At 37.4% G+C, this 20472-nt stretch overlaps 2 protein-coding genes across 3 annotated transcripts; one reads left to right on the forward strand and one right to left on the reverse strand.

Annotated features, from left to right (window-relative positions):
* The first annotated feature begins 1379 nt into the window (after window positions 1-1379).
* nkd (NKD inhibitor of WNT signaling pathway naked cuticle) lies at window positions 1380-11349 on the forward strand. The gene is made up of 5 exons (XM_018507666.1): window positions 1380-1946; window positions 6068-6288; window positions 6822-7256; window positions 8017-8318; window positions 8527-11349. The coding sequence occupies exons 1-5, from the start codon at window positions 1883-1885 to the stop codon at window positions 9182-9184; spliced, it is 1680 nt and encodes a 559-aa protein (XP_018363168.1). The 5' UTR covers window positions 1380-1882; the 3' UTR covers window positions 9185-11349.
* A 4282-nt stretch (window positions 11350-15631) lies between these two features.
* Window positions 15632-20128, reverse strand: LOC108761285 (uncharacterized). Of its 2 annotated transcripts, none has more exons than XM_018507725.1 (7): window positions 20036-20128; window positions 18986-19405; window positions 18163-18625; window positions 17915-18072; window positions 17637-17804; window positions 17029-17523; window positions 15632-16774 (listed from the first exon to the last, which is right to left on the reverse strand). In XM_018507725.1, exons 2-7 carry the CDS (start codon window positions 19374-19376, stop codon window positions 16647-16649), a joined length of 1803 nt encoding a protein of 600 aa, XP_018363227.1. In that variant the 5' UTR covers window positions 19377-19405; window positions 20036-20128; the 3' UTR covers window positions 15632-16646. The 2 variants fall into 2 exon arrangements, with proteins under 2 accessions (XP_018363227.1, XP_018363218.1); XM_018507716.1 differs by lacking the exon at window positions 20036-20128 and adding an exon at window positions 19741-19989.
* Window positions 20129-20472: the final 344 nt, after the last annotated feature.

The raw sequence follows: 20472 nt of genomic DNA on the forward strand, positions 1-20472 counted from the left end.
ATATATATAATTCATATTGAATTATTTAAACATTAGAGATTCAGCTCCGACCGTTATAGGCATTTAATTTTTAGTATCAATTGTGTTTCACACGTATCTAAAATAAAATTTTTATTGTTCATAAAATCTTGTTCGGAAATCACGAAAAAGTTACAGAATATTAGGATGAGTTAGGATGAGGAATTTACGTGACAATCCTGATCGAACATACGAAGCCAACAACGCAACGAATCGATATGTGGAAAATAATCTGATTTGATGTACCGGAAGGTAATGGAAGTCGATTGTCACTCGACGGACGTGACGATCAGCAGCGAGTTTCGCGTTAATCTCCGAGATTGACGGCGTCGTCTCTTCTCGCATCGAAACTCGGAGTAATAGCATCAAGTTAATCCTTCCTCGTCGTTAAGCTCGTCCCACGCTATTTACAATTAATCTACGAATCGAATTAAATTACTCGTACGAAATATAATCATTAAGAGACTTTTAAAAAGGATCCTTTTTATTTTTAATTTGCAAAAAAATCAAGGCTAGAAATTATGATAACAGTATCCCGATGAATGAAAAGATTTTAAATTATTACATATTTAATTTCTAGAAAAGTTTCATAGAAAAATAAGGAAAATACTTTTCATACATATTATATGAATGAAAAAAAGAAACGTTACGTATGTGGTGCGCGTACATAATTATATGGACACAGAGTACTGTTACAATTCTGGGTCGTGTAAACGGGGCTTCATACAGTTCATACCGCGAGATTCTTGTAGGAAGACAGCAGCAGCGTTGGCTCTCTGGCGAACGGGTATGCAAAGGAGAAAGAGAAAATAAGAGAAGAGGAGGAGGAGAGTAGGTAGGTAGAGGTTGAAGAGCCGCCGCCGCCGCCGCCTCCTACCTTTGGAGTCCGGGTATCCTCGCCGCCTCGGCTCGGCACTGAGCCGACTGAGCGCAGAGCGCAGAGCGACGACGAAGCGAGGAATACAGGCTGGATGGTACGATGGTGGCTGCTGCGAGTGCTGCGAGTGCCGCGACGATGGTGCCGTGCCGACACTGCCGACGCTGCCGACAGTGACGGGGGGAGAGTGGTGGCATGGCGCGCGGGGAGGTAGGGGCATTACGGGGAACGTGCTTTTAGGCGAGGACGAGCGTCCGTAGTCGTGTCCGAACCGCGAAACCGGGCGGGTTTGTACCTGTGGAGTAAGAGCCTGAAAGGCGGTGGTGGTGGACGAGGAGGTGGTTCACTCCGTACCTCGTGTCCGTGCGATTCGCTTCGCAGTTCGCCTCCGTGCAGCAAAAACGCCACGGTCCTTCCATCGGTTCCATCAGTTCCACCGGCAGTGCGACGCGACGTTTTCGAGTGTCCGGTGCCGTGAAGGCTGTCGCCGCTCTCGCAACTCTCGCAAGTATACATCTATACCTCGGACACTCGCTCGGTATACGCTTCGCGGCAATCCCAGCGATCGCAGCAAGCACGTGCGTACAGTGTGCGTCTATGACGGCGGCGACCCTATCTCGCTCGGAATTTCGATGGTCCGTGCGTAAAGACCCAACGTACCGTTTCGACCCAAGTGCGCATTTCTGGCCCTCGTATAATTTACGGATCACCGCCGGATAACGAATCGACTGTGGGGTGCGGAGAGGATCGTTCCTGCGGGGAGCTGCGCCTAACCGGAAGTTGCGAGGGACGTCGCACGGACACCTCGTATAGTCGTATGCATCCAGGGCGGCGTGTCGGTAGTTACGGAGGAGGAACAAAGTGTGCCGCCGATTCAAGAGCGGGGAGTTAAAAGTGTAGAGGGATCACGGCGATCGCGCCCGCACACACGCACGTCACGCACGCACGCACGCACGCACGACGTACGCATGCACGCATGAAGGTCCCATGGCTACCGGATTGGTAAAGTGGTGGCGAGCAAGGTTCCTCGCTGGCTACAGACCCTTTTCTGGTAATGAACGCTCCTTCTTTTCGGGACGCACGCTGCGATATTGAGACTCTCGGGTTGTATCCGAATTTGACCGTGAAAAAAGGAACAAATCCACAATGCTAATAATTCAAGTCCTTGTCAATATCTCTGCCAACTTTTCAGACGAATCTTGCATTTTAACCCACTGATAGTAAAAATATAAACAATGCGAGATTGCATACACGTTTGGTTGGGTTTATTTCAGAGTTGGCAAAATTCCACATTTTTTGGGTAACATCCGTACCAGTGAACCGGCATTTTCCGGAAAAGCCGGAAAAACTGGTCTTAAAAAAAATAAAATTATCTACTTAAATATAATTTAGTATTATAAATTGATCTTTTTTATAATTTTTATTAATTTATTTTATTGGATAAAATCCGGCACAGTAAAATGTGGAATTTATTATATTTTTTCCACTGAAATTTTCCAGATCTGTGCTTTTTACATTTAATGACACAAATCGACACAAATATTCTATTTTATTGATGTTTTACGTTCAGAGAGTAACAAAGATAGAACGACACTTGTGTCGAATTGTGTCACTAAATGGAAAGCATCCCTGACTTATTTAGAGATATCTAAAAATTCTAGTCGTTCTTCTCATGTTTCCTCTCGTAGGTGAAATAATATTGAGTCAAATATATTCTTGTTATTTAATTAGATTTAATCCTTTTCTGACGATAATATACAATTCATTTTTTTTTTTTAGTTTAATGATTCGTTCGTAAACCTCATGTATTTTCAAATTGTATAATTAATTACAATGCATGCAAAAGATATTCGTACAAAGAAGGCATTTAAAAAAATGTTATTTTTGGAAAGTATAAACGTTAATTAGCAATGTATTAATAACGAATGAGAAATATATATATTTTTTAAATTACTTTACCTAAAAAGATGCGTAATAATATAAATATATTATCTTAATAATATCCAAGAATAAAAAATTGTATTATTTGGACATACAAGAAGTACAGTCGAGAAATGTAGCGTCTAAAATTACGAACACAGCTATTTTTGCAAAATTCTTTTAGTTATTTTAAGACAGGACATTCTCATTGTTAATGAATTATTAATTAATGTTTATTTTTTTACAAATAAGACTTTTTTAAATAAAAATTTTCTATGTACGACTATTTTTTACATTCACTGTGTATTTGTTGGGTGTAATTACAACATAATGCATTACGTTTACGAAATATTTTTTTAAGTATTAATAACGCGAATTAATGAAAAGAACAGTTATCATACAGACGTTTCGCAAAACTCAATTCGCCTTAAAGAATTTTGCAGAAGATATAATTCTTACATTAACATTTAACTTATATATTACATTAAAATACCGGTTATTTCAATTTATTTCGCCTGTCAACGTGATAAGTTTTTTGTAAGTTTTATTTGAAGAATGCCGCGATTAAAATGTACACCAGTCGAGATAATCCGAAGAAAACTGTCGTTTATCAGTAAACTGCTCTTAGATCATTTTCTTATCAGGTATATTTCCTAGAAAGCAGGTTTTAGAAACTTGTCGAGTTTTAGAAACATAAAAAGAAAAAACTTCGAGGTATATAATTGGTTGATTTTTAAACGAGATTTTCTTTTCAAATAATAATTAAAATACGGTCTTGACTTGAATAATAATGACAAAATATCTCCTTGTTTCCATTTGCATTCTATTGTGTATTCCTCGATAAAGTTGAAGTACCTAAGTTTCATACTCAGGTAAAAGACGACAGTCCGATATACCTGAGAAAACCTAGGGAAGTAGTTAAAGAGCGACGCAGGTTGCGGGAGGGGAGGGGAAAGGTTCGACGGAAAAAACAATAGGGGAAAAAAAAAGAATGTGATGAGCGGTGGCGTCTGTACGATCAATCGTGCCGCCGCAAAGGAATGACCGTCGTGGATAATGCCAAGATATTATCGAAGCGGATACCACGTGGTCTTACATCACACTTACACTTTTCTTAGCTTTCGGCTTGTGTCTGTAGTCTGTACGCTTGTCTCGTAACGCGTCGTTGAAAATAGCGCGGAAATTGCGGTGCGTGCGTTTAGTGACAACAAAATTACTCAAGAGAAGCTTCTTACTCACAGTTCTTCAATTTCCCGTCACGAATCCGACGAATCTCAAATCTGCAGACAATAACATTGTTTAGGTTACTATACGCGTACTAATTAACACTCGTCTTTTTTTAATTATTAATAAGTAAAAATGGGAGCAAGGATATTTTCATGAAAAGTACATTTTAATTATTAAAAAGAAAGCTCGTTTAAAAATTAATTAAATACCAATATCGAAATTTTCGTTTTTTCGTTTTTAAAATGTAACAAAAATATAAAGATAGATATTTTCCAAACTTTATTCAGTAATTTATATTTTTTAATAAATAAATAACAATTATACTTGTGTTATGTTTAACTTCCTTTAAATGAAATTTACAACAATACTTAATAACGCGATAACATGATAAACCTTTGAAGATCGATACGTGAAATGACCCATGAGTCTCAATTATTGTATAATGCATTAGTTGCGTTCTTAGATAATTATTAAAGTTATTCATTATGAATTTTTTAGGATAAGCTATTAACTTTACAAATGATAGCGTATATATGTACAAAGTCAATAATAGATTGTAAATAATCTTACAATTAGTATAACAGGAAACATTAAACTGATAGCGGATTAATATTGTGACGTATCTCTTTCTTCGCATAATTTTAAAAGACAGATTAACGATCTGTTTGAAATGTGTTTCACCAAGTTGCAATTTCCACGAATATTCGTCAATTTTCGCGTATAGTAGTAATGAACATCAAATTTCGGAGGGTTTGTGCACTTCTTACGCACACTTATGTACGTAACGCACTGAAATGTATGCGTCTTCGTCGGAGTTTTAACAGCCACATCTATCGTACACACATTCGTGCTTTGTGCCTGTTAGGTAAAACGAGTTTACAGCCCATTACACAATAGTTAACGATAAAATCGAAGCTTGCAATTCAGGACGTAGGTCGTGAAATGCCATTCAAGGTGGGACGTTGCGAAATCCGAAAAACAAGATGCAGTTTGGCAATCGAAGTAGAATTAATGATTGAACGTGTGCAAGAACCGATCAGCTTTATTTTTTTTTAATTTACTGCAGTATTAACAGAAAACTTCTTTATCAATGTGTTATATATATTATATATTATTCTAATAAATATTTTACGAAAACTGTTGAAATACGTAGGTCGTAGAGATTCATTTTATTTGAAGTTGTCGGAGCTATTTTTTATATCAAAAGAATGACATATATTTGATATATTACACTCGAAAAGTTATTTTCACCAAATAAATGGAGCTGATAGGTTTTTACATCGAGCCCTTCAATTATCGTTGTATCAGCCGTTCGGAAACAATAGATACAGGAGAGTGTGTGTATTCAATGTCGATCATCGTGAAAGCATTAACGTGAAGGTTTTTCAATTATCGACGAGCGTGGAGATGTCTGTTCTCTGAAATGATGAAAGTCGAGATTTCGCCGCCTTCGCCGGTGCGTAAACTCAGCAGCATCGAGATTCGATGGTTCTGGTTAGAATTCCAGCTGCTTCCCCCCTGGTTATACCAGTCGGCAGTCGCCGAAAGGCTTCCTCGGCTTCCTCCCCGATGGAACCCGCGCCGCGCCGCGTGACTGTCGGCGCGGGGAAGCGTAAAAATACCGCCTGTGCACCAAACACGCCACCGGTCGCGGATGCCGCGATGCGTGTTAAATGCCGCCTTTTATTCGCTCCTCTGCCTCTCTTGCCCGAGGGCAGAAATCGCGATCGTGCGCGACGGGAAAGCGAGCGACCGGAGAACGGCTTCCCGATCGCGTTCCCGGCTCGCGCCGCGCCCAATCGCGCGTGTTTGCGCACGTCGATATATGTTTAATAATACGATCTCTCGAGAAATAATTGCCCCTCTTGAGACTGAAAAGAAAAAAAACACGACGATTAGGTCTAATCTAATCTTGGCTCCTTTCGTTGTACCTGATGGCGAAAGAAGGATACGGTTGCGTAGGTCAAATGAAACTTTAGCGCAGCCTCTGCATTCCCGCATAATGAATCTTTCTTACCTGTTCAGTCGTAGGGACCAATACAGAAGGTAGCGATTCCGAGGAATTGCTTACCGGCGTCCCGACGACCTGCAACGTCTCGTCACCACCGACGACGGAGTCGCAACCGATTTTAATCTCCCCCGTAGAGTCGCCCCAGGTCGCGGCTGATAGCTCGGGCGTACCTGCTGGACCTACCAGTAATGATGAACAGCCTACCTGCGGTACAACGAAACAGCTTAGTTTTGAGGTAAAATACTTTGATTTATAGTATTTTTTTTTTAAATAAAGAAAGCTTTCGATTAAAAATGGAAAGTGACATTGAATGGTTCTATAAGGAGTCAGCGGATGTTATAATTACATGGTATAATGATAACTTTTTATTCCTCTTTTATTTTTTGTTTTTATTTATGCAAATTAATATTAATTATTTTTTTTAACCGAGTGCATTTTTAGTTTACCTTGAAAATAACAAATTCTACTCTGAAACGTGATAAATTCTGGGTGAGAAAGCAAGTCATTTTCAGTAGCTTTTTTTCATGTCAATGCTTTCGAGCAACTACAGCAAAGTAGGGAAGATCGATAATCATCTTCTTATCAATTAAATTTATTAAATTAATGGGAATTTCCAAGAAATATCGATTTCATTATATAAGTGAAGAAGGAATGTACAATATTGGTATTAGATTTGTGTTTTGCCATGTAATTATGTTATCCATAATTATTAGAGACGCGCACTTGAGACTTTCTTTTTTAATCCGAGCGATCCCGTTCTCGTTGCAGGAATTCGAGTGCGACGTGTCGGTCGCGGACGGTGACAGGAGGCGGCAGGAGTTCTCTTTCACTCTGTACGACTTTGACGGGCACGGGAAGATCACCAAGGACGACATAGCTGGTCTGGTGACCACCATTTACGATACGTTAGGCGCCTCGATACAAGTACCGCCGTGCGGCAGTAAGACAATTAAGGTGAAACTGACGGTGTCGCCGGATCAGCGGGGCAGCAGCAGCAGCAGCCAGGCGCCGCGCAATGCCGCTGGCACCTGCCTAAATGCCACGCAAACATCACAGACTGCTACGTTGCCCGGTCACCAGCACAACCCGTCCTGCTGCCATTTGAAACACGCCGCCCCGTGTAGCCATGCAGCAGCCGCCGCCACTCGGCATGGCGCGAGCAGAGTTCCTAGAAGGAGAAGAGCAACGCGGTATCGTTGTCAGGTGGGACCTACATTCCTCCGTATGTACCACGTTGCGTATGTCACATGTATGTATGTGTGTATGTATGTATGTATATCGGCAACCGCGATCAGCCGTTCCGACATCTGAGCCACGCACGCGATACGCGACTCGGGATACCAATCGCGGTAGAAGAAGGTATAAAAATAAAGAGATAAAATGTTCTTGCGAAAGTTTTCTATCGCAAGATTTGTATATAACATGTTCATTATTTTATTCAAGTTGTCTTTGCAGTTGTCTTCATATATTAAATTAATTAAGGTAATTGGATCCTATATAGCTTACCTAAGCTATGCTATTTTTTCTAATCCTTTGCCGAGTCCAAAATTGAAGATTGTTGGTCAGATTTCAAAAAGCAAATATTTCTGAATAGAAATGAATTTTTTCAAGTATTTACATTTTTCTTAAAATTTTCACTGCATGTAAATATTAAAAAAGCTTATTTTTTTATGTTCAAAAGTGTTTCCTCTCTTTTAAATCTAATCATTAATTTTCAATTTTGGATTCAGCAAAAACTTATAACCGACTACTTTAAATATAACAAAATATCAATTAAATATGTAAGCGGAAATAGATCACATGTGAACTCTTCGACATTTTTTATACAAATAAAAAAACACATTTGAGTTTTTTTCTATCATTTTATAATTTACGCGTTTTATTTAATACGTCATTATTCGTGTTACGTTTGGAGTGTCATTGCTTGCGGTTGTTGTAATCGTTATTTCAATTTCCATTGCAGACTGAGCGAAAAGAAGTGGAGACACATAGTGAGGACGACGATGAGAACGCTAGAACGAATCGAGTGCAGCAAGAGGAGCTACGTAGACGAGTCGGTCCGGTGCCCCATTTACCATCTCCCTATTCAAACAGCTCGGAGGGTGATGTGAGCGATGATAGTGACACTTCCCCCGCGTTCTCGCCATTAACGCCGCTTCTTACGACGAATCAGAGGAAACGCAGCGGCGCCCTACAAAGACAACAATTGCTGGAGATTATTCAGGCCAATATGGAGAAAAATAATCTCAGTTTTCATACATCAAGGTAAATTAATTGCGATCACTTGTGCAAAATTATCATAGCGCGAAATTAAAATTTCGTACAGTAACTTTACCTATATACGCATAATAAATAATTAAAATTCTTTTTTGAATTAGCAATTTTTTTAAATATCTTCGAATATTATTTCATTAAAGTCCCCAATTCTTCGATTCAATACATTTACCAATTGAATTTACTTTTTTATCTACAGGAAACGGCATCAAAACGAACAATCGCGCATTCCATCTCATAGTCCCCATGTAGAAACTTCGAATCATAACAATCAGGACACGTCTCTGGAGCCTCATCAAGCGAGCACAAACTATCACAAACCAATCCGGGAAAGCACTCATCATTCCGTGTCGTTTCCCAAAACGCCGGTCAAGTCGCGATCGGCGAATCTCAGAAAAACGCGACACACGACACCGAGGAACAATGTGACACATTCCTCTCCCCAGACTTACACGACGTATTCGCAATTACTGAATCGTAACGTGATCGCGCCAACTATCTACAATGACATGCCGCAGCACACCAACAGCAACAGCAATGTTCATCGCAACATCGTCAATCTCGTTCCGAATAATAATCAACAGACGGCCAATCATCAGACCATTACCAACAATCACAACAATTTGCAGCGCAATGACGCGCAATTCGTTCATACGCAATGTGGCAGAGCGAGCAAGAAGCATCAGCTGAAGCACGCCACGCGGGAGCAAGACCAGGCTCGAGCGATGGCGCAAGTCGTGCGTTGGCTTGAACGTGAATTCTCGCAAAATGCGGTGACGGCCACGTCCAATCGAAGACATGTCCACGAGCACATACATCATCACTATCATCACTATCACGCCGAGGCTCTGGTTTAATCGGCACAGTAAATATACTCGACTTTCGAGTTTTTTTCAACTTAGAAATCGTTACAATACGATCAAATAAATTTTAGAAAGGAATTCTCGAGGTGTAATTATCTATATTAGGTTATCTAAGAAAACGACTTAGTATTTCGTATCATGGTTTTTGAAAATTATATTGTAAGGGCTCGATGTGACGCGTTTTATTTTCAAGCTCTCGTATATACATGTATTGATTATTTTAGGAAATCGTGTACTGATGAATTGTTCATTGAATCTCCAATTTGTTTTCGTGAACAAGGTCGAATCAATTCATATATACTTTATAAATCATTTGAATATCTACTTTTAATAAATGACGCGCAATCGTATATTTTTTCATGTGAGCGACTGAGTTTTTCTCGGGTATCGACAAGTACAAATGTTTGCGGTGCTCGTTAGTTTCTTTGTATAAATTTATAAGCGTCGAGATAAAATGCAACCTTTTTCACATTGCAAGAACACTGCAATTTACTTGAAGAAAGATATGCTTGTTCGATGTAAATTACGTAACATATATTATCTACGCAGATTTTTTGAGCAAAGAGATGATAGTTACTACAAATCTCAGGCTTATGGTACATACGTCATATTACGACAATGACGAAACGTCAACCGAGTAGGATCGCAATTTAGTGACAAAATATGTTTACTGTACATATATTTACGATTGTGTTTTCTGGAATTGAAAAGCAACACACAGACTATTGTGCAAAATTACATTTTTGAACGAAAGAAAGAAAAATGCAATCGCTTTTTCTCAATTCAAGTGCGATACGACGGCTATCCATCATTGTATATAGAAAATATCCCAAAGAGAATCTTTTCAATACACAAGCGTTACGATTAAGGGAAACAGCCTAGAGTCGTAACAACAGCAAAGCGTTCGAAACATAAAAGACTCCACTATAAATGTTCCTGTATAATCAGAGAGTTATAATTCTCTTTATCGACGTAGTATTCCTAGGAAACTCTCGAATGCAACTTTGATGGTGCTTGTATACCCGTACAGTCGAGCAAACGCGCAATTTCGATAGAAAAAAAACGCTTGAATCTCATATACAGGGCGTTTCACTCTTCTATCAGGTAATATTTCAGTAATGTATTTCTCGGCCACCTAGATGAAATTCTATTTGGCGGAAATATCAGAGTACTGATAAAAGATTGAAAAATAAAGTACGATTTAAAAAAATTTTTTTAATTAAGTTTTAGTAAAAATCAAGTTAGACTTTGGAAGATATGAATAGATAATGAGACGATATTCTGCGATTAATCTCGTGTTCGCGAGAAAATCTTGATAGAATTTTAACTTCGAGACTTGGCTCGAAGAATGTATAATGTTAAAAATTGAATGATTACAAAATTGTATTTAAGGCGATAAAGGGCAACATTTTCGCTCCGAAATATGCCTTTAGAATCAGAAAAGTTGTAAAGTTAGTATATGGGACGAACCTCTGGAATCGAACTCGGAACAGATCTTCGAGAGATACGTAAATACGTCTTCGTACGAATCAGCTGTTTTCGAACAAAATACTTTGTCCCAATTTGCCATTAAAGAACGATGCTTTAGCGGTGGTACACCCTGTATATCTTGCTAGTCTTATATTACGACAAATAAAGCTCTCATTATCCGCGAAGTACAATGACTACTTGGAAAGAGAGTAACAATTGAGTTCTTACTAGTGCCTTGTAATCTAGAACTCGTTTCGTACTCGCGAATATATTGGTCCCATTTTTGCAAAAAACAATTTTTTCTACTCGTCGCACGAGCGAAGACTGTCCCGTATCTGGGCAGCCAGTATTTTTCGGATTTGACGTTTTATCAATATCCACCGCAGGAATTTTGATTGTTAAATGGCGTAATATTTACTAACGCGTGAAGGGATACGCGTGCGAACGGATCTATGAAAATCGACAATATTTTACAATCGGGTGTCACAATGAAGAGTATTACGATTACCTTTAGCTATAGAGATCAATATTACGATTAAGACTAATGTTAAGACTAGATACATTGACAAATGTAAGGGTCCTAAATAATTCTGTTGCGGGACATGTAATTTTATATATCGACATTTGTAATCCCTGTAGATATTTTCTGTAACTTTTTTTCTATTGATATTTATTAAAACATTTTTATACTACGCCACTCGTACTTATTTACTGGTTTAAACCACGTGGCTTAATAATGTGACCTCTGATGATAAAAATTCTCACATTTCATAATATTTTTGAGTTTTCTGTATTTTAAATTTATGAAGGTTTTTTTGAAAAAAAAAAACAGCTTAAACTTCAGGTTTTATCTTTTTTTAGAAATTATATATAGAATGAGAAACTGTCAGAATTTACATATATAAAAAATTTCAGGAAAAATTTAGACTTACTCAGTATTTCTGAAGTATTCCAATTTGTAAGAAGTTTAAAACATTTTCTAAAATGTTATAGTTATACAGAAATTTAGAAAAATTTTAAAACTTGTATAGAAATTTTAAAAAATTATGAAAAATTTTAAGTAATATTTTCACCAGGGACACCACATATTTCGTGGAAGAATCATTAAGATCAATTACTACTAAAAGTACTAAACAATCATTGATTTTATTTTTTAGATTATTATATTTTTTGCGTAAAAGATAGGATTCTCAAACTTTGTGATTTTTCAAAATTGTTCTTTCTACTGATGAAATATTTGGATTTTCATCACTTTCTTAATTTTTCTATTAATTTATTCGATTGATCCTTTTTAATGAGTAAAAAACATGGGTACTTTTAGTGTGAAAAATCAGTTTTCTAATCATTGAGAAAATTAAGATACAACTAATCTGACTTAAAAAATTTCTAAAAAAAATGTAATTTTATATTCGGAAAAATAAATATCAACTTTATTTGGAGACACTGGTAGTGTCTCGGCTCAACTTTATGATTTTGATGTAACATTTGTAGTTTCTCTGCAAAATTAAAATTTTTCGATTTTCGAGCGAGGATCGATCAAGGTTCACTTCACTGTCGCTTCGAAAGAACGATCACTCGCGATATTTCTGGACGTCACTTTATTATACATACATAACCAAAGGACCTTTGTACAAAACACTTTTGCGTGTCTGCGTTAAATTTTTCGACTCGCCATCGAGAGAGTTGCGTGAACTGCGTGAAGTTAATTATACATATGTATCTCACCCTCTATTCGATCGTAAAATGCTTATCTTACTCTTACAATTATCTTATGAGACAAAACAACTTTTGTCGAAATAATTAGAGGAAGAAACGTCTCCCCGGGGAGAGAAAAAAGAGGACGTTTCTTTTCTACAGGTATATAAAATTCTCGCTACTTAATTAAGATAGCATGGGATAACGCGCGAATCGCGCAGATTCGGCGAAACTGGTTACAAGCACAGAAACTTATTCAATTTGCGTTTAAACGGTCATCATATCATTCCCACATCTTTAACGGTGCTATTCTCTCTTTTTTTTTTTTCAATATATTAATCCTGTCACGCGTTATAACAAACGACTGTGTGCTGTTCTTTAATATTTTTTCCTGCTTAATAAACGTCTTATTTTCGCGTCTTTTCATCGTAATAAGATTTGTACAATCACGCGCAATTTCGTTGTAATAACATTAAAAAAGAAAATCCCGACGACACGGAAGGTAGCGTTTAATGATAGGAAATGCAGGACGATTTGTCTTCGAATTCATCACACGTATAACGTAGTTTTTAATTACGCGCAATCTTCGGGTTTTAATTTATCAATTACGAGATGCGCGCGTAAAGCTGCAAGCTTAATCAGAGTTAATTAAAAAATAAAATAAAATAAAATTACGCGTGCTCGCTCGTTTAAGAATTTTTAGTACCGCGATCGACAGCGGGGAGAAGAAGAGATCCAGCTCAGTAAACATCAACTAAAACTCTGTAAGACAGAATATTCCTAAAATGTTGTATGAATAATAAAAAAAAGGGTAAATAATATTCATATAACATTCTAGGAATATTGTGTGCTTATAGGGAAACAACATATAACATCAATGTTATAATTGCACATTCAACAATAGATGCTTTTTAGCAAGAGATCAGCTTGTAATACAGCAAATCACTATACATTCTTGTTATTCGCCAATGTTAAACAAAGATGATATGAATCACTGTCACACTAAGTCAAATGTAAGACATGTGTTATATTAGATTTACATTACTTAGACCCAGTTTCACCATTCGTGGTTAACTCTTAATCGAGGTTTAACTTATTCTTCATCTCTTTCTAATGCTAGAATTGGAAAGAAATGAGATACTAGTTGAACCTCGGTTAAGTTTTAACTGTGAGTTGTGAAACTGAGCCTCAGTGTGAAATTATAATATTGATGTTATATTAGTTTTAGTTGGTGTGCTTACTGGGATTCAACGAGAAAATCGCATGCAGAGCCGATCCGAAAGTACGATGAGAAATATGTACATGTTATAATTGAGGAAGGGAAGAATTTACGGTCGCGAGGAAATAGAAGTCGAGAAGAAAACGTAAAGAAACGCGCGGTGCGAGAAAGATATGATCACTAGAGTCCTACGTAGAGTCATACGCGGTACGCATATACCACGATCGATATATGTCAACGAATATATACATCGTACAGTTAGTTTATTTGATTACCTTAGCAAACCAGCATCCGAAGCACTTATATATATCTAATAAGAGCTAACGTTAAGACACTTAATCGTTACGCGAGTCGAAAACGCTCCTCCATAATTCCTTAGCGTGGTCGCATTTGTGTAATTTAACTCGGTCCCGAATGGCACCTGGCATTTTCAGATGTGTACAAGGATCGACGGCTTCGTCGCCTGATGATGTTACGTTCGTCCATCGGAGCTATCGGAGTGCAGGTTTGAGATGAAAGTCGAATACGTGTAAGAATGAAGAAGATCCGGTAAGTGAGTCTCCCGGCGATAAATTTCTTTTCTTTCTGAATCGGAAAAAAATAATTTCTCGCGCAACGTCGAATTACATTTCATTAAACACATCTTAGTCGTACTTAATGAGGTCGGAATGAAGAACGATCTCTAGAAAATGCGTGCAAGCGAACAACGCGTTATCATCGTCTTCGCGTCGATAATTATGCGTAATTGCGTGTACTGATTGCACATTTTGCTGACGATCGCGCTTGTACCTTTCTTTCTTTTTTTGATAAAAAAAAAAAGAAAAATGCATCAAGCGTTTTTAAAGCGAAATTGAGTAATAATAAGATAAGATGAGCAAACAGTTCTGCGTGTGTATTGTGTTATTAGAATTTTTTACTTAAATTTATACAATATGCTTTGTATGCGTATATTTTTCAAATACAATGTGCAATGGACCAAGTATGACAGGATTGATATCTTACTCGTGTATGCGTGTCCCATCTCGAGAATCAAAAATTTCACCTTACCCATTTAGTTATAATAATGTCGTATTCTATCTTCTTTTCTTTCGAGCAGAGGTCGATATGCCTGTTCTCTTTTTTTTTTTTAACGGCATAGCGGGATCGTGCGTTTGCGCTCAACGTATAGCGTCCATGATCATTAAGAAACAATAAGCGATTATCGAGAGAATTGCAAAATTACTTTATGTGAAATGAAAAGCGGGTGTCTTGTGATACGTGCTAAGCGAATTGCAATATGATCGCCCTAATTTCACTCGGAACGCTACGAGGAAGTTTCCTCGGTAGTAACACTTGTATGCACAATTTTGATTATCTAATCGCTTTATATACACGAGTCCGGGCGAAATCAAGCAAGAGAACGACAGTATCTTAACGGTCGATGTATAAAATACGTTTACACATATCCCAACATGGAATCTAATCCAACAAAATTCATTATCGCAGACGACGAGCACCTCTAATGCTCGAAGCTGCTGATTCTCTCTCAAAACATTATAAATAATCTATCTGTTTCGCAAGATCCTCATACCTCTATGGTCATAGTGTATAAAAAGAGAAACATACATGTCTCATTACACATTACACAATCAAACGATATACGTTCGTAACGGTTCCTCGATGGAAAAAAAATCACTGACACAAGATTACGTTCTCCGCAACAAACATACAGAATATAAAATATGCTATATTAAAATATATGTAAATTTATATAAATTTGGCGAAATATATAAATCATAACTGTATCATATCATCTAACATGTGATATTAAATATACATTCCGTCATTCTATAACCTTTGATGAAAAAAAAGGTTCAGATTAACACATACATAAATCAAAATTTATACAATTAAAGTTCAAGACTTATCGCTCTAAATAAGTATTGTTTCTTTCTTCTCTAAAAATTACGTCTACGTAACTAAAATCGTAATAATGTGGCACCACTCTCTCGCTTTCGTTCGTTCGTTCGTTCTCTCTCTCTCTCTCTCTCTCTCTCTCTCTCTCTCTCTCTCTCTCTCTCTCTCTCTCTACTCTCTCTCTCTCTCTCTCTCTCTCGCTCTCTCAATCTTTCAATCTTCAATTACGAACCCTGCGATTTTACAACGGGCCGTCGTAAGTGCAAATTGAAAAAACAAATTATAAGCAACGTGCTACTTTCCGTTCGCGAGTGTTTCTCGCGAATCCTTGGCTTGACAAGGAGACAATTCAGGGCACTTCTTTACTCTGCCTGTCTTTATATAGGCGCTGGACCATTTTTACGTGCTATTTTTAACAGCAAGGATTCAGCATAATGTACAGTAATGTATTGTACTTCGAAATCTTTTACCGATCGATCGACCGAAGATTAGCTCGGCGGATCGGTAAAACTCGGGCTTATTCTCGTTTTTTCTGTCGATACTATTTCTTTTTAACTCTTTGTATCCTTCTCTCTCTCTCTCTCTCTCTCTCTCTCTCTCTCTCTGTTTTACAGAATACATATAACTCCTACCTCTCCCAGATACATGTGTATTTGTACATAGTATATATCATATCCAATGGAAAGTGTACATTAAAATTAACTGAATCACGTACGGTTCACTCACAACATCAAAAATAGACTATTGCAAGAGTGCATTAGTATGTGACACCCTGTAGATTAGTTATTACTCAACTCAAGGTACCATTCCCACACATTCCGTGACTTTCTTCCCCTGAAGGAGTCTGAGACGTAGACGATATGTACAAATTTTGTATGATATCACAATATCGCTCGCATAAATCTCTGAGTCTTTTTTTCTTATTATTTTTTATTTTTCTTTTTTTTCAAATGCGACTTGACGAATCAGAGATACAAGTCGTTGATCCCGTATCATTGGACTATAATATTATCGCAGCACACATGATACATTTAAGAATCTTGAGATCCATATACATAAGTATATATTACATAACAAATTGATTGCAATTTTAAGTGGTGTACCACACGTACATATTGCCTACGATACAGACTCGGCTGTAACTGTAGCATAAAAAAAAGTAACGTTAAGTTAATTTTATGCCCGACCGCGTGGTTTCTTCCTTGAAGAAGGTGCTTCTTCGGACGAAACAACACCGGTGGTAGCGGCCACACGCTTCGGACGTCCTGCTATTTTACTAGATTGCTGTGTGGCTTGAGCAGAACCTTCAAATTTAATTTTATTTTATTAAGAAATATAATTCAAATTTTCAGTCAATTGAATATATCTTATTAACGTAATGTATATATTTTATATATTTTTCTTATCTCATATCAAGTTTAAATTATTTTAAATTTTGTTTTATAAAATTCTATTGAATAGCAGAATTTTTTGCAAAAATTCATTTTCTTCATAAAATATATTTAAAAAATAACAGAGAGAGTTCGTTTTAACGTGCAATATGTAAAACGTTTCATACCTCCAGGTTTTGTTCTCGGAACCCCTCTGGTGCCATTATTACTCTGCTGCTTGCCGTTCTTCTTTAAATCCAACTTCTTCATTTCTACATTATTTTTGGTATCCGTCACAGCGGAATTGGTAGCGGGATTGACAGTAGTTGTTGTAGTAGCAACAGTTGCAGCAACTGCTGTAGTCGCGTTAGTCGTGGCAGCTGCAGCAGTAGTAGAAACATGATCGTTGTCTAAACTATTGCCGGACTTTGTGCTTCTGTTTAGTGCTCTCTCTGCTCTACTGCTGCCTTTCGCGACAGATTTAGCGATCGCCAATGCTTTGACCGATCGTTTCTTCGCACGACTCGCTTTGGACGTTTTCCGATTTCGATCAGATTCTTCGTCATCTATGTCATCATCCGTAGAACTCGCAATTCGCTTAGATTTTTTACGATTTGATTTTTCGTTATGCAAGCTTTTTCTTCTCTTCAGCTGTGACTCATCTTTATAAAGTGACAGATCCACTGCGGAAATAAACATTGCAATTACTTATTTGATATGTAAAACTGTACATAAGATAATAAACTATAAAATTTGTGAATATTTATTATCATTTTGTAATATTATTATTACTTACATCCATCAGGATGTTCTTCTGTAACTCGAGGTTTCTCAGACACTCCAGCCTCAACATCAATAGCCCGTTTTAAGATATTTTCTGTACGTAATAGCTCTATTCTGGTTAGCCAGAATTTATGTTTGTCGACTTTGTTTAGGTTTAGATTTGTTAATATACAATCAAAATCTGAAAATTAAGAGATAGAATTAAAAAAGATAAATACAACATATATCATCTTAACATAATAGTGATAAGTATATAATAATGCTATAAATAAAAATAATGTGTGACAATACCTATGGTATCATAGAAATCGGGTGAATAGAATTCACCATTGGTTTTATCTTGAGACAACCAACGTATACGAATGCGTCTGCTTGATTTGTAGATATTTTGCATCGCTTGACAAACATAAAAGCTTCCTTCTGCATTTCTCACAGCCAAAAATTCGTTTCTAATAATAAATATTTAATAATTAATTCTCGTTCATAAATATATTAAGATATTAAGTTGTTTAAATATTTTTGTAAAATGGGATGCTTACTTATAGAACACGATGAGTTTGTCGTCAGGCGCTTTAGAACCAGGAGTTTTATTGAGATTTTTGACCAGTAAAGCGATTTCTGGTAATGGACTTTGATAGGGTTGTGTTTGAATCCGGTTTCTCTTAGGTTTACTTGCTCCATCGGTGACTACAGTAGCAGCTACCTTCAAATCTTTCAGTTCTCTGGATTTTCGTTTGGTTGTCTTCGGAGAGGTAGTGACTTTCGCGTCAGGTTTATATGTACTAGTTAATGTCGCAGCTGTATTATCGCTCGATACTTTCAAACTCTGATTTGTAGGTTTTGCCTTTGGAACATCGTTCTTAGTTTGTGTATCTTCTGGCTTATGTGGAGATTGTTTTATATGTACAGAAGTATTAACGGCTTTGCCATCTGATTCCTTTGATCCATTATTTACAGGGACCTTCTTTTCCTCAACTTTATTTTGTGCTGGTGTGCATATTGCTATAAAAAAAAATATACTGCATATAAATATAAATATTTGCATTTATTTATTTTTTTATTATTTTATAACATAGATTTATATTAATATTTTGCTTTTGCACCTTTAATTCGCGTAATGTTGTTCTATGTGTTTCATTTAATTCATTTTATTTCCAATTTTACTTCACACAAAACAATTGAAGTAGATATATTATCACGTATAATTATAACATAAGATAAACAATACAATTTTAATAGCAGAATATAAAGTATTCATTTTTTATGTTACTAGATACATTCTATTACTAGATATATTCTTTCTCAAGTAAAGAAAATGTTAATTTACATGTAGAGAGTAAAGAAGAATAACATGTTACTTACGAGTATTCATTGGAAACTCTATTAAAGAAGTTAGCACTTGTTCCGATTGCATTTCACACGGTTGTTCTTGAGCAGGAGTCTCTGGACTCAGGTTGTTGTTTCTGTTGGATTCATTTTGTTTTACAACAGCAGGCACGTCTTGCTCGGTTTCAGTTTTTGTAATCTCCACACCGTTTGGAATCAATTTCTCTGCTTCTGGTTCCTTTTCCATGTTACTTCCTATGTATGGTGGAGTCTGATACACCGAGGGTCTATGGTCTTGCACCAGACTAAGTGGTTGACTGGGTGGTTGCAGCGTGACATAACTTATCCCGCTGCCAGTCAGGGGTTTCATCGATCCTGACTCTGATCCTGATACCACTTTCTGTGCCATGGCATTTATGGGGAGCATGGAGTGGCTGGTAGAATACAGCTGTGTACCTAGATGCCATTAATGTTAAAGCCTTGTGTCCAAAATGCTAGAAATCGGACTGAGAGATCTCAGATGAAGAAAGAATTGATCACTCACATTGGTAATATAATCAAATTGTTCAAATATGTGACTTAATTAATTCTTTCTCTGTTAATTCTTTTTCTGAGATCCCGAATCGCAATTTTTAGCATCATGGACACAAGATTTAAGACAAGCACTCTTTTTCAATCACAGGGAAAATTTTTATTTACAAATATAAAACCGATAAAGCAACAACAAGCAGGAGATAAAATAATCCTTTGCAATTAATTTATTTACATTGGCTTATATTACGATAACGTACCGTGCTTGATTGTATACAGTCAAGAACTATATTTTTACTAATTCGTTTAAATATAAAGTCGTGCACAACGAGAAATGGTGTGTACAGTTACTGTTTGTACTTGACAATTACTCCGCTAATTAAACCGAATATGCTGCGAGTCTCGTATCTATTGCTATTCCCGAACATATCGGAGCAATTAAGAAACAAGAAGAAAAAAGTCACATGATAATACAAAGTTTATATAACACAATTATCATCGCGAGTACATTACGAGCACTTTTCTGTATATATTCCTACACAGCGGACCGAGTACCTGAGCGCGTTGCCGCGAACGTAATCCGGCGATAAAAAAAAAAATGGAAACGTTTGTTTCCGCTAATAGGCGAAGAACGCGAGACAGGGAGGAAAAACGCCTGTGTGTGAGAAAGAGAGAGAGAGAAGAGGGAGAAGGGAGGGAAGGGGGGGAAAGAGAGGAGGAGGGGGAGAGCAAGAGCGAGAACGAAAGCGAGAGAAAGAGGGAGAGCGAGAGAAAAAGAGAGAGAGAAACGCGGGGACGAAGAAGCGGGCGCGTGGCGAAAAGCGACGAGAAAATCGCGAAAGGTGGGAAAGGAGACGAGTGTGCAGAGGCTAGCGGACACGAGGGGCAAGGTGGCGGGGGAGGGGGTAATTAAAGGAGTAAACATAAACACGGGCGAATTTTCGCCGCGGGGACGCAGCTGGCGGGACGCGCGCGGCGCGGCGCGGCGCGGC

This window comes from Trachymyrmex cornetzi, unplaced genomic scaffold (genome assembly GCF_001594075.2).
Source record: "Trachymyrmex cornetzi isolate Tcor2-1 unplaced genomic scaffold, Tcor1.1 scaffold109, whole genome shotgun sequence".
Taxonomy (NCBI): Eukaryota; Metazoa; Arthropoda; class Insecta; order Hymenoptera; family Formicidae; genus Trachymyrmex; species Trachymyrmex cornetzi.

Coding starts and splice junctions, on each gene's coding strand:
- LOC108761285 (XM_018507725.1), bottom strand. CDS start 19,376: ATGCTCCCCATAAATGCCATGGCACAGAAAGTGGTATCAGGATCAGAG. Junction 18,073..18,162: donor AAACTCATCGTGTTCTATAA/GTAAGCATCCCA, acceptor ATTTATTATTAG/AAACGAATTTTTGGCTGTGA. Junction 17,524..17,636: donor AGAAGAACATCCTGATGGAT/GTAAGTAATAAT, acceptor TTATTTCCGCAG/TGGATCTGTCACTTTATAAA.
- nkd (XM_018507666.1), top strand. CDS start 1,883: ATGGCTACCGGATTGGTAAAGTGGTGGCGAGCAAGGTTCCTCGCTGGC. Junction 7,257..8,016: donor CAACGCGGTATCGTTGTCAG/GTGGGACCTACA, acceptor TTTCCATTGCAG/ACTGAGCGAAAAGAAGTGGA. Junction 8,319..8,526: donor CTCAGTTTTCATACATCAAG/GTAAATTAATTG, acceptor TTTTATCTACAG/GAAACGGCATCAAAACGAAC.